This window comes from Dromaius novaehollandiae, chromosome 13 (assembly GCF_036370855.1).
Source record: "Dromaius novaehollandiae isolate bDroNov1 chromosome 13, bDroNov1.hap1, whole genome shotgun sequence".
NCBI classification, from domain to species: Eukaryota; Metazoa; Chordata; class Aves; order Casuariiformes; family Dromaiidae; genus Dromaius; species Dromaius novaehollandiae.
This window is the reverse complement of record NC_088110.1, coordinates 412,596-440,562: the sequence shown is the minus strand read 5'-3', so window position 1 is coordinate 440,562 and position 27,967 is coordinate 412,596. Positions and strand designations below refer to the sequence as shown.

The following is a 27,967-nucleotide window of genomic DNA, read 5'->3' as shown; positions in this document are numbered from 1 at the left end:
AACTGCTGCTATTTAATTACCACAGAAAACTTTCTGCCCTTTTTACTATATTCTTTCCCTAAACACCTGATACTGGTCACTGTCTCATCCGGGAAACTTAGTTACAGTGAAGGCTGGATCCATGTGACTGTTCTTGTTTTCTGCCAGCCTTGTATTAGTCATTTACAGATAATTAGGCTGGCCAACAAAGACTTTGAAGAACACCTAATACTAATATCTGTTTTAAAGCAAATCAGGAGCTTGGGGCCTGCCAGAGAGTCTGTGGGGACTGCCGATAGAGAATTGAAGTAGAAAAAGAGGCCCTTGGGGAAGGTAAGGCCACAACAGAGAAGCTAAATGAATTCTTTGCCTGTGTGTTTGGCGTGGCAGAAAAGGGGTAAGTTGTCATGCTGGCACCCTTTTTTGTGAGGGACTTGGCAGAGGATGTGCCTGGGATTGAAATGTCAAGTAAGTGCTGGAAGAAATAGATGGGAGGAAAAGGAGAAAGGCTCTGAGACCAGTTGGTATTTACCCAGAGTCCTAGTGGGACTCAAGGAGAAAACAGGTGAGCTTCTGGCTGTGGAATGAAGTTTCTCTCTGGAGTGCCTTTGTCCAAGAGGAGGAGAAGGTGGTGCATATGATGGCATATTTCATGAAGGGTTTCAGAAGAGAAGTAGGGAGCAATGGGCTGAGAGAACCTTGATGTCTGTCTTGGATAAATCTGTAGGGATGCAACTGAGGGTAGATATTCTGAGCACATTGAGAAATAGGATGTGACTTTTATGAAGGGGAGTCAGCAGGCCTGTAGATATAGTTCTTGGGCTGCTGTCTTTGTTTTGGAAGTCCAAAAGACTTTTGGGATGTTCCCTTGCTGTGGTGGTTGGGGGGAACTATCCTGATGTAGATAAAGAGTTGTTTAAAAGAGAGGAGAGAGAGGGAAAGAGAGATTCTCAGAATGGAAGAGGTGGCCGTAGAGTTCTGCTTGGATGTGTGCTGGTGTCTGTGCTGTTGAGCATATTCAGAGATGACTTGGAGAAGGGGTTGAACAGTGAAATGACACAGTTTGTTGAGGATACCGAGCTACTGAGGCTAGCAAAGTGAAAGGTGTTGGAGAGGAACTATGGGAATGACCTTCCAAAGGTGAGTGAGCAGGCAGTGAGATGGCAGATGAGATTCAGCACAGATGAAAGGAGATCAGTGCACGTGGGTGGAATGTGTTGTAACTTTACAGATAGACTGATGATGGGTTTTGAACTGACTATGACCCTTCAGGAGTGAGATCTTTGGGTTATGATGAATCATTGCACTCAAAGATCAGCTTTTTGGTATATATCATATTTTTTGGTAGCGAGCAGAAAAAACGGAATGCTAGGATTTATTAGGGGGAAAATAGAGGACAAAAACCATCTTGTAACTGTGTGAATCTGTGGGGTACCCTGAACTTAAATACCGTGTGATGTTTTGGTTCTTTAATCTCCAAAAGTATCTAGTAGAACTGAAAAAAGCATGGAAGAAAGGATTTGCAAAGCTACGGAATGGCTGTTAGGCAAAGGACAACTATACTGTCCCTCAGCATTGGAAAGAGACAGTTTTGAGGGGTAATTCAGAGGTCTATCAAAAATCTTGAATAGGCTGGAGAAGGTGACAAAGGAACCATACTGTTTTTGCTAGTGGAAGGACTAAAGGGCATCACATGAAGTTAACAAGGTGGCGAGTCTGGAATAAGCTAAAGGATTTTTTTTCATATAGCAATGACTTAAAACTGCGAGATTCTTTGCTGCAGAATACTGTGAAAGCTACACATTTAAAAAGTGACTGGACAGATTAGTAAAAGAAAAATCTATCCGGGGCTGCCATGTCTAGAGATAGCACCTCTAGGACAGAAAGTCTTTGGCAAATAAGGGAAGCCGGAAGGGTTTTGTGAAGTATCATTTCATACATGCCTTTGTTCCTTTATTTTTTTCTAGGCATTTGCTTTTGCCAGTTGGATGGTTACAAGATACTGGGCTAACTGGATGTTTGGTCTGGCTCAGCATGGATGCGCTTAGAGTCTTTACGTTCTGACATACTGGATTGTTGTCTGTATGAGGTCATTTCACTCTCTGAAACATCTTGACAGGCTGTGGAAAGACTTAGGCATCCGCTTTTGAAAAGCTTGCTTAGCAGCCCCCCCTCTCCTCCCCCTGCCAAAAAAAAAAAGCAACGGTGAAGAGCTTCATTGATATTTTAGTGGAAACACTTAAATGCTTAGTTCTTAGGACACAAAAGGCATCTTATTCAGGAAAAAGTACACGCCCTGCATTTTGGAACATAAAACCACCTGTACTGGGTCAGAGCACTGGTCCATCTAGCTTTGTTTTATGAATATGTCAATAGCACAGGTGCCTGTGCGGCTCCAGTGTTTTCCCTCCCCTGGTAAAGCTGACCACTTTTTATCATTCTATTATTTAACCGAATTAGCTGGATTAGGGCCTTTCCTCTTATCACATGGTAGTGTAGTTTCTTTGAGAGCCTTTGCTGAAGGATTCTGTGAAATACCTTTGGACAACCAAGTAGTCTGCACCAGCCAGATCTGCGTTCTACCTGTTTCCTGATTCCCTTCAAGAATTTCACCATCTGCTGCAATAGGGCCAGTTTATCCCTGTGTTTGCTCGTTTTTTTCTTCAGAATTGTTTCTCCTGATGTACCTGGTGGACTGCGTGGTGGAGTTCTTGTGGTCACTGATCTAGAGCTCTTCATATCTCCTTTCAGATTCTTTTTAAAAATCAGCAGCACATTTTACATCTTCCTCCTCTTCCTAGGCAGTTTTAAGCAGTTTTAACATGGGGCTATTACCCCATGTTGGCAGTCCAGCTGTTTCATCTTTAGAGCTCTTGGGCCAATATTGTCTTTCTTGTGGTTTAGTAGGATTGGTTGCATCTTACTTGTTCTGCAACCCTGCAATTAAGCATCATGAGCAGACTCACCTTCCCTTCAAAGATTTTCCTCCCTGACAAATCCTGAAAGGCTTAATCATAGAGAAGCTGTCTCCAGTAAAACTTGCTATAGGGAATACCTCTCTGGAGGGTAGAGGAAGAAGAATTAGTGTAGCAGAATTTTTGATCTGTGTTGTGCTCCTGGATATGCCATCAAAGAGAGGCTGATTAAGTGCTTGAAACCTTGAAAAGGAGACAAATGGGCATCTAGTTTTCTTTGTGTGTTGTTATAGTCTTGTAGGTTCTCTAATCTTTTTAGGTCTTGCTGTGAAGAATCCAAATAGGAGTCACCTGAAACTTGAGATCAGCTAGTAGGGCTGATTGTGGGAGAAGAAACTGCATTGTCTCCTATTTCTGGTAATGCAGGAGGATTCAGCATTGTTCATTTGAGAGTCTAAATGATTGCGTGCCGGAAGGAGGAGAGCTGTACCTAATTTATACAGAGAAGTGTGCAGTCAATTTTGCTTTGTAGAAGAAAAGCCACAGACAATATAGGCCTCTCTGCCACCACCATGACCACTCCAGCTGAAAGAAGCACCACTAGATGCAGCACACAGATAGGTGCTGCTATGATTTGGGCACTTCTGCTTTCAGGATATTCCAAGCATGGTTCCCATATGGTAAAAGCTATTTCTTTGGCCATTGATAGGTTTAACTGTCTGGGAGCAAAGACAAATCACAGGAGAACGTGGGATTCTGAAAGGTTTTGTTGTCTGCATGAACATGTCACGTAGCCCACATTGGAGAGCAATAATGTTCCCCCAGAACTTCAGGAGAGGTACCCTCGGATGCAAAAATGCTACTGAATAGAGAGTATACAGCATTCTGCTATAGTAAGTAGTTGACTAATCCAACTGATAAGTCATTGCTGAAAATCTTGACTGTTAGTGACCTGCTTATTACACTGCTCTGTACCAACACAGAGGTGATACCAGGGACAGACGCAGCACAGGGAGGTTTTCACATGGCTTTGTAGTAGAGCATTTAAATCCATGCAGCAGTGAGCCTCTGACTCTGGCTACTGAGTTAAACTGAAATGAATGTTGGCCTTTCCTGCCAGTTCCTGCCAACCCGGATCAGTATGCTCAGTGTTTCAGCCTAGCTAAACCAGGGCCACCTGGTTGCCGTGCTTGACAGTGAGACATGTGTGTTCTATTAAGCCTGTTTATACCGTACTACATCTGTGTGTGGGTGCATCTTGGAACAAGAAGCCTTGCAAAAGGCATGTCTTGTATGGACAGTGATCAGATACAATTCTGCAGTGATTCCTGGGCAAGTTTTAAAAATTAGAAACCTGCTTACAGTGTTAGACACCTGGAAGTTATTGCAGACTCCTAAAATAGTTCTTTTCTGTACTGAAATGACCAAGCTTAACATGTGTTTGGAGCCATTTCCTGACTGGATTGAATAAATACCAGCTTCACTGTTAGAAGCCTATTTTGGGATTCATCACTAGAAGCTTTGAAATACTGGGATTTCAGGTTTCATTGAAGCCCAGTTACCATTAACTTCTACCTGACATATCCTGAGAAGGCACAGAACTAAATGCTTCAGAAATTGGCTGTTCAGAAAGACCTTTTGTTGTGTTAATTTTCTGACAGTGATAGTACTTTTTCCTTTTTTGCCCCACTTAACATTTTATGGAAGCACAACTTAAAAATGTGTTCATGTTTGTAAAAGCAATGCTAACAGTCCATGCCTCGTAAATGAGCAGATGAAAGTGTCTGTGAATTTGTACAATTCATAAGGAGATTCAATTACCAATTAAATAATTCCTGACAAAAGGAGTGATACCTGAAATTCAGGACCAGAAAACTTTTTTCAAATCTACCTGAAAACCATGAACCTCTCAGAGTTTTGGATTTCCTGTTTGTATAGGAGGAGGGGGCTCTATCTGTGTTGCTGACAGGTTGCTGGCAGTAACACACTGCAGATCTCTTCCAAATAACTCTTGGGCAGCAGTTAATAAATAAATACTGCCTGTGTTGTCTGTGTATTGTATGTTATGGGGATCTTTTCTTTTTTCCTTTTTTTTTTTTTTTTGCCTATCCTCCTCAGTTGCCCATCTTGTAAATTAGCACTGTCTAGACCCCAAAGTAGAACCCTGATTCTGTCCTAACCAAACAGAGTTTGGTCACTGAAATTGCAACTTCTGTCATATTGGTGTTTTTTTCTCCAGTCTGGTTGCTGTGTTTTACCAATGCGTGTTCTTCTGTTCATATTTTCTTATTTTCTAGTATGGTTTCTTCCTATTTGGTTCATCATGGGTACTGTTCAACAGCAGCTGCCTTTGCCAGAGTAACAGACACCACAATCCAGGAAGAGCAGACCTCAATAAAGAATAGACAAAGTAAGTCTCTTGGGCAGCTGTTCCCAAAGTGTGGCATGCTGGCTGCACGTTATCTTCAGGACTCTGCGGTGCTGTAACCACAGGAAATCTAGAAGTGAAAGCTGTGACTGGCAGAGGAATAAAGTATGAAGCTGCTCACAGCACACTTCTGACTTAGTGTTGTTGCCTGTGGGTCAATAGAGCTTGGGAACCACTCCTGTGAGCGTTTTTATCCTCATCCCTCTGTCTTCTCTGCCCTCTCTATCTTTGCCTGAAGAGCTGCTCTTTGCTTCTTTTCCTTATCTGCTCTGAGAAATGACCTGCGTGCCTGGCAATGTGAGGAGACTAAGCTGTCTGATCAGCTTGGTCATTTTTTCTCAGTTCTGAAGAAAATGAATACCGGAATATCCCCTGCCCTAATTGGAAGAGGTGTGGTGACTCTCAGCTTTGAGTCTAGGAGTTTCACACTTCAGGATAAACAGCTAGTACCAGGGCAGGTGTTTTCTTGGAGGTAGTGCCAAATTGATGAGTAGAACTGGTTATCTTTGACTTTAACTAAACTGATGTTACTATGCACCAGAGATTCTTAAGGATTTGGATTGTTTGGTTCGATCTTTGGCAGTAGGAACAGTTTCATTAGCATGATTGTAGAGATCCAAATGTATCAGCCTATTTTCACTACAGCTGTCAGAGTTAATGAGTCTTCCACTTGCTTTGCGCATTTTGTCGTCAGGTAAATTTTTTGCATATTGAGGATTGTGCATATTCATAACCAAAAGTGCTTAGCTCACACTAGTTGATGGTCTATTTCCTCCAAAGCAATGCCTCTCTCAGTTTATAGGGCTGCAAATGCTCTTGGTTCCCCCCCAGCTTTCTTGTGCTGTGTTTTTGTGTGTTTTTTTTTTTTTTTTTTACCCATTCTATTCATGGGCTCAAACTGCAGAGTCACAGAATACTGGTGCATTTTCTGCATTCTGCTGGCTGTTGAATACAGGCTGTGTCCTGCTCCACGCATTTCTCTTCCCTTTGTGAAGAGTTTCTCATGTGGTTGTTCTGTATTGGGTGTATCATGTCCCTTTGTAGCTGTTGCTACATACATTACATGGGCTTAGCCAGCATTCAGGTTTAAAGAATTCTCTGCTTAGTACCCAAAATAATTTGTAGCTGCTGCCTATTAGTGCCATTGCATTGGTGGTGTTGATGGGCTTTATGCTTTCCAGATCATGCATTATGCAGCCCTGACCCCAACCAGTGTTCTTACTGGAATGGGCTTTATTGGTAAGGCCCTGTAGGAAGCATGTGAGACAATGCAGTCTTGTTTGAGGACAGGAGACAAGGCAGGCAGGAGGGAAGTAAGATGATCGTGGGCTAGATGAGTGGACAGTGAGGTGGACTGAGAACGGGCTGAATGGCAGAGTTCAAAGGGTTGTGATCAGCGGCACAGAGTTTAGTTGGAGGCCTGTAGCTAGTGGTGTACCCCAGGGGTCAATACTGGGTCCAGTATTGTTCAATTTATTCATCAGTGACGTGGATGAAGGGACAGAATGCACCCTCAGCAAGTTTGCTGATGATACAAAACTGGGAAGAGTGGCTGATACACCAGCGGCTGTGCTGCCATTGAGAGAGACCTGGACAGGCTGGAGAGCTGGGTGGAGAGGAAGCTCCTGAAGTTCAACAAAGGCAAGTGCAGGGTCCTGCACCTAGGGAGGAATAACCCCATGCACCAGTACGGGTTGGAGGTTGACCTTCCGGAAAGCAACTCTGTGGAGAACGACCTGGGAGTCCTGGTGGTCAGCAAGTTAGCCATGAGCCAGCAATGTGCCCCTGTGTCCAAGAAGGCCAATGTATCCTGGGCTGCATTAGGAAGAGTGTTGCCAGCAGGTCGAGGGAGGTGATCCTTGCCCTCTGCTCAGCCCTGAGGAGGCCGTGTCTGGAGTACTGTGTCCAGTTCTGGGCTCTCCGCTACAAGAGAGACATGGAGCTGTTGGAGAGAGTCCAGCACAGGGCTATGAAAATGATTAGGGCACGTCACTCCTATGAGGAAAGGCTGAGAGAGTTGGGCCTGTTTAGCCTGGAGAAGAGAAGACTGAAGGGGGATCGTACCAGTGTGTATAAATATCTGAACAGAAGGTGTAAAGAGGACAGGATCAGACTATTTTCAGTGGTGCCCAGTGACAGGATGAGAGGCAAATGGGCACAAACTGAAACACAGGAAATTTCATCTGAATATGAGGAAAAACTTTCCTGTGAGGGTGACAGAGCACTGGAACAGGTTGCCTAGAGAGACTGCGGAGTCTCCTCTGGAGATACCTTCAAAACCTTCCTGGACGTGATCCTGTGCCACCTGCTCTAGGTGACCCTGCTTGAGAAAGGGGGGTTGGACTAGATGATCTCCAGAGGTCCCTTCCAACCTCAGCCATTCTGTGATTCTGTGATGATAGATGTCTGAGTTTTGCACTTTTAAATAAAAGGTGTTATAAAAGTACAGGGAAATGGAGAGAAATGGGCAAAGGAAAACAGATGGCGAAACAGAAGGGAAAATACAAAAGGTAGAGACATCTGTGAAAGTTGCCAACCAAGGCAAAGAAGAGAGCTGTCAAAAGTAGTAAGATATGAAACCGATGTGTAACTAAATAAAGAAACAGAGAATGGTGTGTAGGACACTATGCAACACACATTGGTGTAAGAGCTGTATCTTTGATTTTAGCTTTAAGGTGATAACAAACAAGTAGACCTTGATAAATGGGAGCCAAGACATGTCATTTCAGATTGCTACTGGGGTTGGTAATGAGGTCTACTGGGCTCTGTTTTCAACTTCTCACGGTTTGTGCAACCTTTGAAAGTTGCAGCCTGTTATTACTCATGCCTCTGCTTGCAAAACAGCTCACAGGGGATTTGAAACTTTCTCTCTGCTGTTTGTAAGAAGTCCTGGAATAAACAGAAAGGGAAATGCAATACATTTTTAGTTTAAGTACATTTAGAAAACAAGAAACTGTGAATCTTTGCAGATTAACAGCTTCCCTGGCATGGGATCAGTGACTGCATGTCTCGCACTTGTGTCTTCTGTCCCGTCAAAGGAACGTACCTGGGACATGAACACACAGTATGCTATATGGCTTCTGCTTTATCTCCCTGCCTTTCCCAGAAATGTACAGTCAATACCTGATTCCTGGAGTTTGCTTGCAGGTGCCACATCTTCATTGCTGGCCAGGTCAAGTTATTTCTGTTGGAACATAATGGAAATTACAGCAGCCCAGTTTTGATGGTAAAATTAAATTTCACTGAGAGATAGGGAGAGTGGGGAAGCAGTCCCATGCTGTGGTTTAAGCCCTCAGATCCGATAAGAGTACCGGCAGATTCTCCCTCATTTTCACGGGTTTTTTTCTCCTCTTAATCCATAATAAACAAAATGTGGAGGTCACCCAGTTCTCTGTAGCCCTCGTACAAGGTGTAAGTGGGGAGCTCTGTGGGAACTTCTTTCTGTAACTGCTCTGGCTGTTCTTGTGGTTCCATCTTGTGTGTCAATAGCTTTCCTTTTGCTTTCAGGAATACAGAAGCTAGTATTAGCCGGCAGAGTGGGAGAAGCTATAGAAGCCACCCAGCAACTCTATCCTGGTCTCCTAGAACATAATCCCAACCTGCTCTTCATGTTAAAGTAAGTATGAATAGCCTTATACTCCCTATGCTGAAATGTGGAGACAAGTAAGAGGCTGCCCAGCCATCCAGTCAGGCTGCAAACCGTGGTCTGAATTTAAGCTGTTTGAGATCCCTTTGGAAGCAGGTGGGAGAGGACATAGGTTCGCTCCCTGGCACAGAGCTCGTAGCAATGCAGGCATAGCCCTTTTGTCACTGCTGAAACCCAGTATAGCTTTGCCTCATGAATCAGGCAGAGGCTGGCAAAATTTTAGCCCTGCTGACTGCTAGAAGCACCTTCACAGATGGCCTTTGTTTATCCTGTGGAGATTTTGCAACACTGCAGCAAGTGATGGTCACTGGGGAGGTTCCTAGAAAGACAAATTTATGGAAAGGGGCTATATGCGATAGAGACTAAAGGGAAAAAGGGCTTGTGTGTCCCAGTTCTCCCAGCCACAGAGTGGCTCTCCCCAGCCTCCTGAGCCAGGGTAAGGGCAGAGTATACCTCAGTTCCCAATAAAGCTAAATGGGACCTGCCTTCACTGTCCTGTCACTGTGGATATTGTTTTTTACTCCACCTTCTCTATTTTCCATTGGCCACTGGTATTTCTAGCTTGATGGGATAGTGGGGGAACTGTTGTGTTGGCAGATTTAGTATCTTCTCCCTGAAAAAACCCCGCAATCTAATTTTGAAGTACCTAACAAAGGCAGTGGGGATGGAAGCACACTGTGAAGGAGCAGTTTCTTATTAGCACAATGGAAATAAACTTTCTTTTTGGGACAAGGAAAACTCCACACTCTGTCATGAGTCCCATCGCTCAGCTCACCATCACATGAATTCTCTTGGGTTCGGAGCACTAGAGACTTGAGAGCGTTTGGTTAACTGCAGAAATATTATCAAAGCCCTGGGGCAGTCTTACCGTGCAAAAAATGTGTTGTGTTCTGAATCTGTGAAGTGATTCATCCCTAATATTATGACAGCTGATACTTGCATCACTGGCCCTGTTGATCCCAAAATGTATTTGCTGTCCTGATCTCTCTCTTTGCTGATACTGAGCACTCAGTTACTCAAGTTACTCAAATAGTGCTCATCTATTTACTGTAAGCATGGGGTTGAGAAGATGTTGCTGCATGTCATTCCCTGTACGAGTGTCAGCGTTCACTAGCATCTAAGTGGGAATATATGAACTCCTTCCTACTGCAGCATTATCAGAGCACTCATAATACAAAGGCATTTTCCAAGGCCAAGAAATGTAACTCCTATCCAATGTATAGGACTTCTGCAAGCAATAACTAAGGAAACATCAATGCAGAGCATCCTGGCTGTCACGCTCCTTTTTTTCTTTCTTCCTTCCTATGAAATCAGGTGTCGGCAGTTTGTGGAGATGGTGAATGGGACAGACAGTGAAGTACGTTGTTTCAGTGCCCGCAGCCCCAGATCCCAGGACAGTTACCCCGGGTCCCCCAGTTTAAGTCCTAGACATGGATCAAACAACTCACATGTTCATAGTACTGGTAAGTGTTTTTTCTCTGTTTCCTGGTGAGAGGAGCAAATGTTAAAGGTGGGCTGCTGTATACATCGCCTGCTACTTTTTGTGCATTATTCTGTGAAATGCTTCTTACCTTTCTGATTACCAGCTGAGATGTACTGTTATCATAGGTGTGTCTGCAATTTAACAGAACTGGTCTTGCATTACTTACTTTCCACAGACAATTGTCTGCAGAGCAGATTTTTTTTCAGAATAAAGACGCTTCTAAAGGCAGTGTTGTAGTAAAGCCATCGTGTGACTCAGTGTTTCACAGACCAAACTGTAAGCAGAGGCCTGGAAAAAGAAGCCTGTCTCCTGTACCTTGAGGTCTACAAGATAGAATTGCTTTTCTATAGGGGCCCTTCAGTCTGCAGAACTGCCGCCACCTCCTCAGTCTGGACAGAAGATGCACTGTTCTGGCCCATTTAGCAAAAAAGTTAGGGAGATGTCTTGCATAAGAGCTCCTTCTCCCGTGGGCCATATCTTACAAGCTCTGGACATGTGAAAAGGGAACAATTCTGTACCTGCAAAACCCAGCTCTGAAACATCAACTCTTTGCAATTTGGGGAATAAAACTTTAGGATTTGAAGCAGAAAGAGCAAGGTGAACAAGGAGACACAAAGTATGTTCCCTAGGTAATTGCTGATTAAGGCTTTGAAGACAGAGTGGGCCAAGGAGTCTGGCCTGGGGAGCCCCTGAAAACACTTTGAGTGGCTTCACTGAGCCTTGAGCTAGTTGCAGTCTTCTGAGCATGTTTTCTTCTTGTACTTCTGCTGCTGTGTGAGAAAAGCTCTTTTCTTCTTGTACTTCTGCTGCTGTGTGTGAAAAGCTCTGGATATGCAAACTCTACAAACATTTAAGGGAAAGGAAGATGATTACTGGAGTATCTCCAAGCTGTCACCTTCCCAAGCCAGTATCTTTTTTTTCCTATATCACGTTGCAGAAACCGTGGCTACGTTTCTTTGACTAGGTAATCAGAATGTCCGTAGATGGAGCTAGCTGCATCTGTCTGTAAAACCTCTTGATAATATATGTTTTCAGCTGAGAAATGCCTGCATAAAAATAGCTGCAAAAGCAAGGCAGCGTTCATGTATGTTTGTCTTCATAAACTGGACACAGACTTCCACAGCTCTCTCTGTCAGAACTTTGTGCTTCCAAAATAGCGGTATTTTCTTCAGTCAGTGCTTCAGAGATTAAACAGGGCTGTTGTGCACAATCTGCTACATGTTTTCTTCTGTCATTAAAACATACAAAATGGCCTGTGTTGTATGCATATGTTGTGTGTTTTGCAGTGATAAAAATATAAATAAACTCCCGAGCTATAAATATAACTGTGGAATCAACTGATGAACTTGAATCTGACACTATCAGTCCTGGAGGAACAGCTGTGCCAGGCTGGATCATCTGGTGTAGTATCCTGTACTCAGTATTGGTTGTCTAAGGGATAGGGCAAGCCATTAGTGATGTTTTTCCAAAATATTTTTTAAGCTACTAGTGATTTGCAGTTGTCTTGGTATTTAGTAAACTTAGCTAGTCATTTTTGAATCCATACAAAACTTGCAGTAACTGCCAAAAGTTTATTTTGTGTCTTGTAGCAGGGAGTTCCACAGCTTGATAGATACATGTTGCATGTGGGATCAGATCAGATTTCAAGCCTGACTCCTTTCAGTAATGTCTGTTACTCCGGAATGAGGAGGGTCAGCTTGTGATTTTAAAAGAATTGTTGTTAACTGCTGAGTGTTGTGTAAATCACGTGTACCCCTAATGTAAGGTAAGTTGTGGAAGGCCTGGGAAGTTCTTCTGCTTTTAGTGTCCTCCTGTGGCCTGGTTTTCTCCTTTTGTCGTTTTATTGTATAGAGGAAAACTTGGGTTTATGAGAGAAGAAAAGAGTTTGTAAACATGAGTTTCACACTTTGTATTTCAGCAATGATTTCTGTGTTTGTCTGAGCTGGTTCTGCTGATCTCTTATGTACAGACAATTTCTGATGCTTACTTAAGCTCAGATGTTGCTGGTGCACTATGGGTTTCCTTCCATATTAATGTGTGTTTTCTGTAAATCCCATTAAATTTAATAAGGACAAATCATAATTTAAGATTTGCAGTCTTACTTTGCTTCCTTCCTTTGGGGCTGTCTTCTCTTGCTAGATTGCTGACTTCACAGTAGAGTGATATAGTCAGTGTGATCTCATTTTTCTCTTCCTTCTTGGCTTTTAGGAGCGGATAGTCCCACCTGTAGCAATGGAGTAATGTCCACAAAAAGCAAACAGAGCCGTAATAAATACCCAGCACTGAGTTCATCATCTTCATCTTCCTCTTCCTCTTCCCCCTCATCTGTGAACTACTCGGAGTCCAATTCTACAGATTCTACCAAATCTCAGCAGCACAGTAGTACGAGTAACCAAGAAACCAGGTATTTTTTTTATTTTCCTTGTCAATGCCTGAGGTGGGTGAGATGGTGGGAGACAGCTCAGTCTGCTCTTTGAAGAGCCAGCAGGGCATCTCTCCTGCTTTTCTGAACAACAAAGTAACTCTTCGTAGCTACAAGGTCACTACTCCAAGCAGAGACAGATCTCTCTCTTCCCTATTCTGACTTAGGCTGTAGAGGCTCATCTCAGGAAGAATATTAGGATGGTCTTGGTTCAAACACCAAGCTGACCTATTGAACTGATGCCATCAGTGCCCCACATGATGGTTTGCCCAGGACCTCTCCTGTTGAGCCTGTTTCTGTTGCTGCTGCATCAGCTGGTGGATTACTGCTGATGTGTAGCTCACCTGCCCTCCAGAAGGTGAAGGAACTGCCCGAGTGATTGTTGGGTTTGAGAGTTGTCCTCATGAGTGTTTTTCCTGGACTGCCTCTACTTGTTGCTCAGTTCCTTTGAGGTGAGCTTCTGAACCGATGGTAATTTGTTTCATACTTGTGACAGCAGATCAGACTTAGAAAGCCTCTCTTCTCCAAAAAGAGCAGAGGATAATTACTGCTGCATTTTTGGGAGTGTGGGGTATATGGAGCAGTGGTGAGAACTGAGCTCCCTTTCGGCTCACTTTCCAGATTGCTGTTGCAGAGCTGCCTGGAGGCCGACTGGAGCAGAGCAAATCTTTGTAATTAGTAGGATCTCTTGCTAATTGCAGCTGGCATTTAGCCTTTGTGTACGGTGCTGAACAGTTTGCAGGACAGTTTCTAGTCTCTATCCTGACCTCCCGAGAGGCATACTGCATGTAACTGAGTGAGAAACACTTGTTTGGGCTCAGCCGACTGCCTTCCGGAATCATCTGGTAATGCTGGATTTATGCTGAGTGTTTTTGAAATGTGGAGCCCAAGTCACAGCAAGATTATCTCATCATTTCAGTTTTCTGAGTTAATCAGCAATCTCATGCAGATTACTGCCTTGAACATTTAAGCCTGGAGTCGTTGTGTGTTCTGTGTTGCACTTTTTGTAAGGGTTGATGGGTTAACATGGTATCTTCAGCCAAGATTTCCCTCCTGTTTGTTTAGTATGTTATCTGTTGTCTGGCTGCTGTTCACTGCTCCAGAGATGACTGCTTCCTGAAATGAAAGTTTATAAGCACTCTGCATCTGTCATTTTGACAGGCACTTTCAGAATAGAAACCTGTTTCATAAGTTGCTTGCTGAAGTCTGCAATAATTTTTGCTACACTGAGTTAGACTGTCTTGTTCTCTGTAATCTAACTGGCACTTAATCTGGTTTACAGGCTGTTGCTGAGAATCATTTGTCATCTGAGCTCTTCATTTCTTCCCTTTCTAATTTAGACATCTGACCTTTCTTTCCTTCTTTTACCTCAGTGACAGTGAAATGGAAATGGAGGCTGAGCATTACCCCAATGGAGTCCTGGAAAACTCATCCACCAGGATAATGAATGGCACCTACAAACATGAAGAGATCCTGCAGACAGATGAATCCAGCATGGGTAGGGCCTGACAGGCAGGATCTCTGCTGCCCTGTTGCACAGAAAGTTGAAGGGGTAAAGGGTAATAGAAAGAGCTGGTATCAAGAATTAAGGATGTGATTGGATTTTGGGAAAGAGGCATGCCCTCTGGGTCTCTTTCCCAGCCCCAGTGATGATGTTCTCCAGATCTCTCATTCACAGGGAACATGAATCTGTCTTGGAATTAAAACTAGATTTGGCTTTTCATAGTCTCAGAGAAGTTCTGGTGATATTGTGGAGCAGGGAAAGTGATAGGAGTCAAAGGTTTGTTTAGTGCTGGTCATGAATTTCAGCCCAGAGCACTCTTGGTGGTTCTACCAGCTGAGGAAAAGAATTAGGCTATGAAAGGCTCTCTGATTCCCAGTTGCAAAATGTCCCCAACACAGTATGGTCCATTCACAGTTAGTTATAACTGTCATGTTTGTGAGTGCTTTAGCTGAGAGGGAGAGGGTACCTCAGCTGCACTCCCTCTGAAAGTGGGAATTCTTCATTTCCAGTGGGTTCTGTGGCCACCTGATACTGGGAAGCTGGTGGTGTTGGTGTCTAGGACTGAAAGTTTTCTGAGTCCAGGGTTTGTTAGACCAGGGATTTTGCTGCTGTGTGTGCTGTATTACACACATGTGAGGGTAACAGAGCCAGAGTAGCAAGGTCCCATGATTTTATCAGAAGATTTGTAGACAGTCCTTGAGCGTTAAACAAACTGAGTTCAAGTTTTGCCCTGTACCAAACAGATGCCATGAAAAAATCCTGCTGGCTCTTGTGGTGCATGACTCAAAAAAAGCTTCCACTTACATAAATTTAGACCAAGGAGCATCTATCTGCTCCTGAAGGGGGGAGGAATTTATGGCTAAGAACAAGGCAGCATGACACAGAGTGAGCAATGGTGGGGAATGAGAGACAAATCCCTGCTGTCTTTCCTCTAGAAGACAACTGCCCTCAGAGGCAGCTCTGTGGAGGGAACCATGCTGCCACGGAACGAATGATCCAGTTTGGACGGGAGCTGCAGATGCTGAGCGAGCAGCTTTGCAGAGAATATGGGAAGAATACAGTGCACAAAAAGATGCTTCAGGTGAGTCCGAGGTGTATGCTGCATCACAGCAGTTCTCTGGGCCAGGACTTGAGTTGTGGCTTCCCTTGCAGAGCTCTAGGTGGCCCCCACTTCTGCACCTGGAGAGGAAGAGGGAGCCTGTGTGGGAATCAGAGGTCAAAATTGAGTCAACATGAAGCATCTAGACCCAGTTCTCAGTGCAGGAGGCAGGAAGTGCAGCTCCTGCCTGCCTTCCTGGGGAAACTGCATGCTCTTCTTCTCTCCAGGTGAAACTCTACCTGCTTTCCCATTCTGGCTCCCCTTCCAGGTAGAGAGGGCACCCTCTTTAATCCACTCTCTTGATGGCCCAGTGTGGTCCCTTGCTGCCAAGCAGGAGGTAGGCACCTGTCACCTTGGTGCAGGAGGTGCCCCGGATGACAGACCTGGCGTTTTTTCTGTGTGTTTGCCATCATGTGTGACCTTACTGTGCCGTTCTCTTCTCTCTCATAGGATGCATTTAGCTTGTTAGCTTACTCTGACCCTTGGAACTGCCCTGTTGGTCAACAGCTGGACCCAATCCAGAGGGAACCTGTGTGTGCTGCTCTTAATAGTGCTATATTGGGTAAGATCTGGCTTCTATGTGAGCACTACCCACTGGACATACCTGCTCTCAGAGGCCGTCCTGTGGCATGCATGCCTTTGAGTATTATGAGAACTTTGGAAATATTTGTCTTTAGCTTTGCCTCTCTTTTGATTGTTGGGGAGTGAAACAGCCAGGAGGGCAGTGATGTAGGAAGAGAGGCTGGAGGGAAGCCTGTAGAGAACTGATGCTCCTGATCTGATCTCCTTTTGGCTCCCTTCCCTGGGTCTTCCTCAGTGCTGCTTCCAAGGATTCTCCTCAGCAGTTTCATCCTTTGCTTACCAAAGAAGCCAAGATCTCCCCAATGCATTTTCTGCTCCTCTTCCTTCTTGCTTTGAATCCAGCTGAATCAGTTTGCTGGCGTCAGTAAGGCCCCTTTCTAGGTTGCTTGGGTTGGCAGAGATCTGTCCTGGCATCTTTCTGCTCTCTGGTAAGGAATGCAGTTGCTCTATTTTAGCAGCTCGTAAGTGAAGCAGGTTTCTGTAGTGTTGGCCCTAAAGCAGAGAAGGCTGTGAATTCCAGTTATTTTGAGCTCTTTCTGAACATGCAGAGTTAAATGTTACATAGGATCTATCTTCCCTTCGAGCATAGTCTCTGCATATTCCCATCATGTAGTATGCCTGTTGGAGCCCAGAGAACCCCGCTGCTGGTGTACCATGTTGGAACCAGTGCTGTGTTGATGGTCCAGCCATGTCGCTCTTTCCCTTCTGGTCTTAACTGTGTTGAGAGGACCCTGCTCTGTGTGGAAATCTGTGTATAGTGTGGTTTTCTTCAGCTAGTGAGACAGCTGCTCTTTTTCTGATGAACTTTGTTCTTTGTGTAGCTAGATGGACCGTGGCTGGATCCAGGTTTGAGCAGTCTCTTGCCCTCCTCGTGTTGTCAGAGTTGGCTGTTTATGCCCGTTCTTCCATTTTCCTTAGACAAGCGTGCTGCTTGACCAAACAACTTTTGTCATTACTGTCCTACATTGAGCCTGGTGTACTAAAAGCAGCAGCTTTCCCCAATGGAAGTCTTATTCTTGCGATCAATGAGCTGCTATGTCATTGCTGACCCTCCTGCCATCTTCAACTACAGAAAATCCCCTGGTGGAAAAATGAGTATATTAATAATAAGATTATGACCTGCCATGAGGCTGCAAGAAAGGGATTGTCTCTTTCTAGCCAGGCCCCTGGATCCTGTCCCCAGACCCTGCCTGTGTCGTGTCATTGCTTTTGTGACTTCAGAGGACATTCACCAGCTCTGTTTAACTCAATCCATCCACAGCTGGCCAAATACTCTCCACTTGACAGCTTCTTTGTCTCAGAAACCCATGTTTAAATGACATCTTTTCCTGGTGGGTTCGTGCGCCTCATGTTGGGTGTGCAAGAAGGAGAGTTAGAGATTGTCCTCTGGGGGAAGGAACAGCTTGATGAGCAAACCTGTGAAGCCTCATGCTCTCTATGAGTAAAGGAGCAGAAATGATACAGTTTGGGGAGGAGCGTCCCTTTCCCTGATGGTCAGCATGTCCAGGTGTCCTGTAGGGTGGCTGGTGGCTGAATGTGGTGTCTGGACATGCTTCATCACGCAGGTCACAGGAAAGGTGCCTCGACTAGCTCATCTGAGGATTCCCCCTCTGTATGTAGCAAACATGAAGTTGAAAAGAAGCTGTGACCAGTGAGTTTTCTGGGTCTTGGACTGTGGCCTAGACCTGCACAAGTTGGAGAGGGAGAGGCAACCTTTCCCTCAGTACTTGTGGCCAATTTCTCCTGTCTTTCCTTCCTCCTCCATGCTTTACTCTCTCAGACTTGGAGGATTTTCTCTCAGACACTGAGACAGCAGGAGCTGCATTGCCTTTTTTCTTGTTGTGGTCCCCACAGCAACTCTTTCCAAAGGCCCTGTTGAGCTGTGGCCCCAGGTGGGACATGTACTGGGTGGGCAACGCTGTGTGGGGTTTGTGGAAGAGCAGCAGTGTGAGCCAGCCTTACTCAGGAATAACTTTCTTCCAGAACCGGTGCATCCTGCCAGGGATGCTCTGCTTGGTGCCCATGTGGGACATAGAGGGACCCGTGTGCTAATGAGCAGCCATGCAGCCAAGGTGCCTCTTCTAAACAGATGTCTTTTTTTTGCCCCCACAGAATCTCAGAACCTGCCAAAGCAGCCCCCGCTGATGCTTGCCCTGGGCCAGGCCTCGGAGTGCTTGCGGCTCATGGCTCGTGTGGGCTTGGGCTCCTGCTCCTTTGCCAGAGTAGACGACTATTTGCACTAGCCACCAGAGCAAGATGGAATTGACATCCCTGAGTGCTGCCCTTCACCCTCCGTTGCTGCCACTACAACATCATCTCTTCTATAGCCTGACCTCCCTGCCACCAACACCCCCTCCAGCACACACACATGCATACACACACACACACACAAACACATGCACATGCACACGCACACACTGCCTGTGAAAGGATTGAGTTATTTCCTCACTACATGGCCATTCCTGACCCCAGGAGTGACTGGCAGATTTTATCCGTCTCCCTGCTATTGCTGCGGCTCCAGCAGCATTCAGTATTTTGCTGGTTATTCTAATATAGCGCCTTCCGATGTAGGCATTTCTCTTTATTTTGATTTGAGTTGTTTATGATGGATCCACCAGTATTTTATCTGGAGAGTTTTGCTGAGCTGGTTTCTGCTGATTTACTGAGGAAGCTCATCAAGTTGGTGACAGCTTATTCTTTTCTTCCCTCCTCCCTCCATCTGTGCACATCCAGCATCATCTTCTGTACTAGTTGCCTGAACTCTTCTTGCAGTGGCAGATCGGAGGAATTTTTTTTTTATTTGAATCCTGTTTATTAAAAAGGTCTCTTCCACCTCCACAAGGTCATTGATGTATTTATTGCCCACAGCCCCAGTTCCAGCCATACGCATCGTACATCACCCCAGGAGACCTGGTGAGTTGTGTCCTGTCATGTGCTTACGATGGGAATTGGAGGAGCTTGGTCTTTCAAGGTACATGCCTCGCTAAGAGCACAGGGCTCTCAAACCTTGTGCTTGTGAGTGGGAAGAGGAGAAGTCTTGACATTGCCTGCGTAGTCCTTGTCAATGGCTACATGGCAAAAGCATCTCATGCCCTGAAAAGGAGGTAGATCAAGCTCTCACAGCAGCTGGAGGACAGGACTGACTAACTGGAAATCATCTACCACTGTATTGGTAGGAGCGGGTTATGTTAGCCTGTAAGAAACATTCATGGGTGCTGCCAGACTGGGCTGTCAGTTTTTGTGTTAAGCCACAAACACCTCCTCTATATAGGAGGGCTCTTTCACTAGGACTCAATAATAGTATTTGCTGGTCCCCATATAACACTGACCTAAATGAGCACCTCTAAATTATAGAAGTCTCTTGAAAACACTAGTCTGAACTGTGCTCTTCCTTGCAGGTCGCAAATGCCAAGGTCAGGCTGTGGGTGAGGGTAGGTACTAGCTTTGTAAGGTGTGATCCATTCAGGGGGGAGCAGCAATGGTTTTGTAAGGATTCTTAAGGTAGTGATTTCAGTTTCAGGTCCAGAAGTGACCCGCAAGGACGTGTGGGTGGGTAAGCTCAGAGTGCAGCAGACTAATGCATCATTGCTGTTGTATGCATCAGGTCCAGGGACTCATTAAAGTGCTGCTAAGCTTTTTGTATTCAAACCATCTGCTTCTAAGTGTACTTGTAACTGGTGAGTCTGTGTATCAGGACTGTACATTTTGCATCCTGCAGCATGTACCATTATGAGACTTAAGGATGGATGTGGCTGCACAGGAGCTGCAGCAAAGGAATTTTACATCTGTAGCTGTGCGGAGGCTCCAAGGGAGCTCAGACCTAACATGTCTTTTTACTGCCGTTCTTGACTTTATTTTTGGAAATAAAACAGAAAGATTGTATTGAGGTTTGCCCTCAAAATGGAGGTTAGCCTCTGCCAAGGGTCCAAGCAGCAAATGAGCTTGGTGGTGTGTGGCTTGTCCTGTACCTCTCTGTGATAAGTGTGATGAGCAGTGTGAACAAACAGCTGTAGCTGTGCAGGGATGCTTCAGGATACCTCTCTGCAGTAGCCCAGATCTTTAAAGATTTTCTGCATTTGCAGACTTCATTTGCAGCTGGAGCATAAGTTTTGAAATAAAGGCAGAGTAGGGGGGCAGTTGTCTCCTGCACTGCAGAACTGGACTGTTTGTGACAATGCTGGAGGCAAACGGCCATGGCTGTGAATGTGCAGATGGTGTTGGAGGTGGAGGGAAATGCCTATTGCTACCTTTTGGTGAAGGTATACAATGTGTAAGGCAATGCTGGAGCCAGAATAGTCTAAGAAAGCAGGGAACATGAGGTTTGTAGATGGAGGATATGTTTTGATTAGACCAACTAGTATAGTTGAAAAAAACGAATGCAACTCTGAGTACCAAAACCCTTCTTCTAGGCACAGATAGAAGCAGAGGATGAAAAAAGCAGAATTTAACCTTGCAATCTGCTGCTTTTGTTTCAGTTCTGTGGATGAACTTATGTGCCTGAAAGCTCCTCTATTTATTTTCAAGTCTGCTAGTTGGCCTAGTGATGGATATTACCCAAACCTGGAGTCTTTATCTTGTTGCAACTGCACAGGCACTTTAACTTCATGGACAGGTATCCTTTCTGGAGCCTCTATTGCTGGGCCTATCACTGCTGCCTAATGTATAACCAGTTCCCATAGTGTTCCCAGTGCTGTTGCTGAAACTGAGGCAGTGTGTAAACTTCCCCCGGAGGGAGTTCTTGCTGTAAGCTCTGCATTTCTCAGCACAAGACTTAGAGCATGCTATTGGGCTGATTGTGGGTGCTTAGGTTGGAAATACTCTAGTATCTGACTTTTGCCTTTCACATTTGGCTACTTCCTGTGCTGTTGGTCATCATTAACTTGCTCCTGTCTACCTGCAGTCAAACCTCTCTTTCATCTTTGTAGCAACACCATCTTTATCTCTTTTGAGTTTTCCTTGGGGTTTTTTGCTCTTACTCTGTGATAATTTGTGCTTCCTTGAAGGCAAGTCTGTTCTCTGTCGTATGCTTATGCCCCCTTGGTCTCTCGGAAAAGCAGTGCTGACTGTCCTGGAGCAATTGTTTTTGTTTTGGTTTCCCCTTTGCTACAAAGAACCAGGAGATGCTCCTAGATGCTTGGTTATTCTTATGCCAAGAAATGTGTGAAGGCATGGTCTCTCTGGCTTTTCACGGTGACTGTTGCTGTGGTGGAATGCCATCCTGATGTTGTGTTGAGGTTCGTGCTGAGAGGCCACAGTCTTAATGATTGCACTTAGCAGGGCTGCATCACTCTTTCTGCCACTAACAATATGCATCACTTAGTGGCAGCAGATCCCTCTAAACTAAACAGCAGTGATGCTCTTCACTTCTTGTACTCAAAGCAAGAGCACTAGGTTGTTTTTTTTTCCTTTCTCACTTGACTGGCTTCCTAAATGGCCTGAGTACTGCAATCAACACACATTAATCCTGTGGGCTTCTCACAGGCTCTTGTACCTGGAGTACTAATTCTGGGTTTTTGGGAATGCTAAGGCTTTTCTGCTGTGACATCACTGTTCTGCGCCCCTTGTTTGTTCTTTCATTTCGAGTGTTCTTGCAACTTCACTAGTTGTTTGTGGTGGTGTGCTTAGATCCTGACAAATGTTCCTGCTTTTTACTGTGGTCTAAGTCAGTGTGGGGAAGATAAATGTGTTTGCAGTGGGTATGGATGTGTAGGCATAGGCTCGAACCTGTCGTTGATTCCTGGATGAGATTTAACACTTGGTTCTTCCCAGATTATTTTTCAAAGCCTGGTGGTCCTTGAGTGTCCCTGACTGCTCCTTGATGGTTTTTGTGTTTTATGTTTGACTACGATGTCAGCTGAGACTTAATTTGATTTGTTGCAGTCACTCTTAAAAGTGAACAAAACTAAACTGAATTGAAGTCTTTACTTTTGAATATGAGCATGACCTAACCAGAAGCTTCATGCAGTTAAAGAATTCCTTTTATAAAATTGATTTTGGATTTGTTATTCCAAGCGCCTCATGATTTGCTCAGAAGCAGATGAATAAATGAGAGAGGCCTTAAGAACAGCCTGTCTGAGACTCTGCTTTATCTGAGCAGCCTCTCACGATATCTCTTCTCCTAACAGCCCTTTGGCAGAGCAACGTCCATGTTTGTCAAATCTTTGGTAGAAACTGCTGACTTCTCTTTTCATGGTGGAGGGATACAGGGTCTCAGCTATGGCCCTGCATATAATGCTGGTGGCCTTGGGTTTGGGACTTCCATCACATGGGTTTGACACATAAGTTGTTCTGCTGTGCTGATTTCAGATCCTGGAAGAGGGGTTTCCAAAAAACAGCCATAGGCTACTCACAGTCCAGGAAATCTTTTTAGCCATGCGGTCCCGAAAGAGGATTTCTAATTTTGTCTGTCCTTACCCCAACAAACCAATTGCTACAGCTGTAACAGCTAAACATCTCCTAGCTCTGCCATGACTGAGTAATTGTCTGCACATTCAGAGGATCTCAGCTGTCATCTGATGAGTCCAGAGTCGTAACCACAGAGCTATAATCTACAGAGTGCTAAGAACCCCCAGCTGTATACTCTGGACACCTGCTACTTCACTTGCTTTCCTCGGGCTCTGTGTAGCAGTGACAGCCTTTCAGAAGGGTAAGATGTCACAGGGACCTGGTGGAAACCTGCTTTCAAGGGTGGTCTTAGCCTGGCACATCATGAGCTCTGTTCTGCAGCCCCATACCCTAACTGTTAAGTGGCCCTTTGAGAATGGTATTTTGGGAACTCCGGACCTAAAGCCTTAGTTAAAGTGTCCTTCAGTGGTTCTGCGGAGGCAGCTTTGTGGAGCTGAATTACATCACCAGGTTTTTCTCCCTATGGACAAGGCTTTGCATTGTTCCTACATGCAGTGAATGAGAGCAGCCACATCAACAGTAACATTTTGGAGAACTTTTGAGTGGGATGACGGATTGGTTCAGGAATCGGAGGCATTGGAATAGCTGGGGTAAGTGTTTCTGGGACCCAGAAAAGGAAAGCATTGAGCAATATTGGCAGAGGTTGTCCAGACCTGGAATAGCAAGGAAGCTGCAGGTGTGGACTGAGGAGCAGAGTGAGAGGATTGTTGCACTAGAGGCCAGGAAAGTAATAGGGAGGGATGTGAGGAAAGCAGCTTGGGAGAATGTAGAGCTTGCAATACCATGCCAGAATGCTCTTTAACTTCCTGGCTGTGTTTCAGCGGTATATACCTGAACAGCAAAAAAGGTGCTGCTGCTTCTGCTGTTGCCTTCACCGCGTAAGGAATGGCCCTTGGCAGCTGTTGCGCTCTAGCTGCCTGCTGGCTAATCTGAAGGCAAGAAGCCCTGAATGTCCAGGCGCGCATAACACTGCAGGAGACTGTCACCCACAGCTGATTGACTTGGTCTGCTGAGGAGCTTCACTTGGAACCCCTTAAAATGGAATGAGTACTCTTGGTGACATTTCAGCACTGCTGAGCACCTAACTGAATGTGTTTTAGATGCAGAGGGGCCTGTGTAGATCAGTTACGTGTGAGGCTAGAGGAGCTGGTGTTCTGCATGGTGCCTTGTGCCATGGAAAACGGCAGAAGTGAGGCAGAAGGCTGTATGGGGCAGCTCTTGTCAGGCTTAGTGTGTGGGAGGTGACTCTTTTGGCAGTGTCCAAAAGGAAGGAGGACCTGGTCTGTTGTTGTTCCTTTGAGGTTACCAGGAGCAAATTTTACTGTTCAGGAGCAGTAACTACAGGTGAGAAAAAGCACCAGTTCTGCTTGAAGGGCCTCTCTTTCTCCATTGGATAAAGTCTGAAAACTTCTTTCCAGGATCTGCACTCTCCCCAAGCTGCTGGTATTGATAAATGTTGTTCTATAAGGGTGTTGAAGCACATGACCTCCATCCTGGAGCCCCAAGAGCTAGCTATTCCTTTCATTGCTGCTGGTCAGCAACTGTGTTTATCCTGCAACAGAAGCAACCGTTGTCCTTCTCCATAGGGACCTGCTAGCTTCTGTAAAAGTCCCCCAAGGATGGTACTTCACTAAATCTTAAAAGATCTAGTTGGAAGGGACCTCTGGAGGTCTCCAGTCCAACCATCTGCTGAGAGCAGGGTCCTAGCTTCAAAGCTAGACTGGGTTGTCCAGGGCTTGTCCAGTTGAGTCTGGAAAATTTCAAAGATGGAGATGCCACCACCTCTCTGAGCCTTGTCCCAGTGCTACACACGCTGTCATAGGGAACAATTTTTTCCTCATATCCAGTCAGCATTTTCCTGCTTGCAAACTGTGCCCATTGCCTCCTGTCCCTTCAGTGGCACCTCTGAGAGCAGTCTGGCCTCATCTTCTGCATTAACCCTCCCTCTGCTTTTAGGTAAGTGGAATATGCAGTTAGATCCTCCCTTCTCTTCTCTGGGTTGAACAAGTCCTGTTCTCTCCGTCTTGCCTCATACATCTTGTGCTCTAGCCCCTGACCACCTTAGTGGCCTCTGCTGGATTCATTGTGGTTTGGGGACTGTTGACTCTTGTACTGGACTCCGCATTGCAGATAGTTCCTCTTTGCTATGCTGTGGTCCTTTCCTAGCAAATGTGTAACAAAAGGTGTTTTGAGGCTTACAGGGTTCACTGTACTCTAAATCAGGCTGTCTTGCATGCTTGAAGGGCAGCAGTCTTATTTCCCGTGCAGCCTCTGGTATGTCCTCACAGCCAGCATGTTTTGGGAAAACTTATTACTACTAGTTCTCCCTTCTTGCTCCTTGCTCCTTTGCCTCCCACAACTGCAGTATTCTCCCACTGTTGTAAACACCAGAAGTGGTTATCTGCAGTGTTTGGTACTGATTTAGAGCTGCTCTGACACCAGGATCAGCCCTGTGGCTCCTGCTGACAGCATGTTCTTAGAACGTAGAGCAAATGCTTCAGTTTGTTGCAGCTGCTTTTCCGGGCTTGTTCCTGTGGCACCATTTTAAAGGGACAGACCTATGTGCGATGATCCCACAAGAGCACCTCTCCTTTTCATCATTGCGCAGGAGCCCAACAGCCTGGATCTGGGCTGGCTGCAGCACTTCTGCCATTCTTTGGGAATCCGGTTAGAAATAGAGCATTTGCATGTGGCCAGCAAAATGGAGAGGGGCTTTGGGAATGAACAGCACTGGGTAAGTGGCATCCAGCTAGTGGGAGATAGCCATCCAGTGGCTGCTCTTGCTCCCCTCCATCCTCCCACGTCTGCCAGCACACTAGCTGGTTCCTTGCAGATACATGGATGATGTGTAGTTGTTTGGGGCTATAGCCTATTTCCATCTCTATCTTCCTGGTGCCCAGAAGTGCTGGGCTGGTCTTAGTGATCTGTGTGCTGCTGCCGACCTGAGTTGGACAGCAGGTGATGCAGTTGTGCCTGGCATGAAGAATTGGCCCCTTTGGGAGTATCTCCCGTACTGCGGTTGTGTACAGCTACTTTTTTCCCATCTGCCTGCTTATTCCAGTTCCTTCTGGTTCTTTACAGCCACATCTCCACCTGTCCTCAAGCTACGTCCTTATTTATCACTTAGTCTTACTAAGGCATCAGTACCTTTCTTTAAACAGCTTTGTTCTTGAGACTCTCCTGAACAACTAGAACAGCTAGAGCTGGTTTAGCTAGCTCTGAGGAGTAAATTTATCATTTTCTTCCTTAGGCTTCAGGCATAATGAACCATGTCTTTGCCCAGCAAAGCAAACCTTGTTGGATTGCTGTGGTGCTACTGTGCTTTGTTAGCTGTTTTTCTTAATACTCATGTAGCATGTTGCCTAAATGGGGGTTTCAGAGTTCTCTCTGCCATCATGCAGTCGATTGAGAAAGCTAACCATGATACCCAGGGTATATAGCAGTGCATAAATGCCATGAAGTTACACATTGCACAAAACAGCGTCAGGAGGTTCTTTGAACTGAAGCAGCAACGTGCAGTCTTCAGCTACCTGCAGGTCAGCAGGCAGAGAGGTCCATCACACTTCAGTCCTGCGGTGCAGTGAGGACATGTGGAGCTGATCACACATTTATTTTTCAGTGTAGTCACGTGTATGCAGGATGCCTGGACAGACTGCCCAGCATTGTCAGGTCCTTGCATGGGGAAAGGTAAGGAATGCATTCCAGAAAAGGTGGCTCTGGTCTGCCCTGGTGTGCCCTTCACAGAAATGGCATCTTCCTTAAAACCCTGCAGCCTATCTGTCTTAGAGCAACCGGAGTAGTGGATCCTGAAGGGGGGAGCTCAGCTCCTGTAGGAAGATGGTGGTGGGATTTCAGCTGCACGCTTCTATCCCTAGATGTTTCTGCTAAAGAATAGTGGGAGGACATGTGCTGTGTGCTGCTGGGACCCTACTGCGGCCCCAGAAGTGGCAGAGAGAAGATGCGTTCCAGCAGCTCTTGCTCTGAGCCAAAAGCTGTGTGTAAGCAATGTCCCATCTGCTGTGGTAGGACGAAGAGCTGGAGGAAGTGTTCAGGCATGTTTAAAACAGACTTGGGGAGGAAAAGGGAGCAGTTGAGAGCCTTCAGTCTTCTCCTAGAGGAGGCACTAGCTGTTCTTCACCATCCTGCCCTGCAACAAGAGATGGAGGATGATGGATGAGTGAACATGGTGTGTCTGTCCCTCTCCCTGCATCCTGTGAACAGAGCTTAGAGCCTGCTGCCTTTAGCTGCAGCAGAGCCCAGCAAGCCAAGAGTTCATCCAGGCTTGAAGAACACACACGTGCAACTTAGTTTCCTGCCAGCTGTTTTATTTTCAAGAGGTGGAGGAAACTGCCTCCTGCCAACTGCAAGCAGAGTCCTGTATGGGATTTACACTTCCATCACTGCAGAAACATTCCTGGTGTGGCAATGCAAACCTCTGCTTCTTTTGAACTTCCGCTGGCTGAGAGACACCTCTTTGGTCACTTCACGTGTCTGGGCACGTGCTCTGAAATGCAGATCCCTTGCCCTGGGAGGGCTTTAGCTGCAACCAGGAAGAGCCAAAGGGCCTTTTGTGGGCTGGGCTTCTCACAGACTCTGCTTCTGAGAAGGAGAAGCAGCAGTGGCTCTGGGGATAATGACGATTTTTCAGAGTTTTTTACAAATAGGGACATCACAACTCTTTCAGACTAAGGACTCTGCTCAGTCATGTGATTGGGATTTTCTCTCTCAGTCCTATCTGTGCATGCTCTTCATGGCTCTCCGTACAGGGGAGGCAACTGCTGGCACTTGAAGCTCTTGCACGCAAACCCAAGGACCTGCCTGCAGTGCAGTTAACTCTCTTCTGCCGGTTGCTCAGAACTCAGGTATGAAATGCTCAGCTGGATCATGGGGTGTGAGGTCTTTTCAGGTTTCCAGTCAGCCCTGAACAAATGGCCACAATTCAGCTGTAACAGAGCAGTTCTCCCTCTGCCGCTCCAGACTTTTCATCGCCTTTCAAGGAGGGTTTCTCCTCTATGGTATGACATCGGCTAAATGGACATTACACAGATTGTGCGCATTCGTTCAGTCTAAGCTTAGTATTTGTGAATTAAGTTATCCAATGCTTCGCGTGAAAACTTCAAAAGTGGGGGGTGGATTTTAACTGAGAGCTGAGTATATTAAAATTTACTGGAAATATGGTAAAGAAATCAACATTCTGCTGTATATTGACAGAATTATTTTTATTAAAATACACATCCATGTGCAAGAGCTAGTGTGGAGCTGTGTGCTTTGTGAGTCTCTGCTTGCTATAGGCAGCTGGAGTTGTGCTGGGGAAGACACGTGGGAGAGCCAGCTCAGGTGTGCAGGTAGCAGCTTGCCTGTGCCGCCATACGGGCTCACATCCAGCCCTGCTGGAGTGTGGCTGTCCTGCTTTCCAGGCAGCATGTCAAGCAAGCAGGGGGTTAAAAGGAAGGTTGTTAGCGTGGCTGGTAGAGCAGAAGTGCATGGAGCTGCTTGCAGTACTA

The 27,967-nt window shown here is 45.6% G+C and overlaps 1 protein-coding gene across 2 annotated transcripts in view; it reads left to right on the top strand.

Annotated features, from left to right (window-relative positions):
• Positions 1-27,710, top strand: part of RANBP10 (RAN binding protein 10) — a 93,119-nt gene extending 65,409 nt beyond the window's left edge. The window contains exons 7-14 of one of the 2 annotated variants that reach the window (XM_026113224.2): positions 5,192-5,304; positions 8,830-8,938; positions 10,283-10,431; positions 12,660-12,855; positions 14,247-14,371; positions 15,316-15,458; positions 15,927-16,038; positions 18,171-27,710. In XM_026113224.2, coding sequence (XP_025969009.1) covers positions 5,192-5,304; positions 8,830-8,938; positions 10,283-10,431; positions 12,660-12,855; positions 14,247-14,371; positions 15,316-15,458; positions 15,927-16,038; positions 18,171-18,301 — 1,078 coding nt within the window. In that variant the 3' untranslated portion in view covers positions 18,302-27,710. Of the gene's footprint in view, positions 1-5,191; positions 5,305-8,829; positions 8,939-10,282; positions 10,432-12,659; positions 12,856-14,246; positions 14,372-15,312; positions 15,459-15,926; positions 16,039-18,170 lie in introns of both variants that reach the window. The other variant, XM_064519291.1, reaches the window with a different exon arrangement.
• The last annotated feature ends 257 nt before the right edge of the window (positions 27,711-27,967 follow it).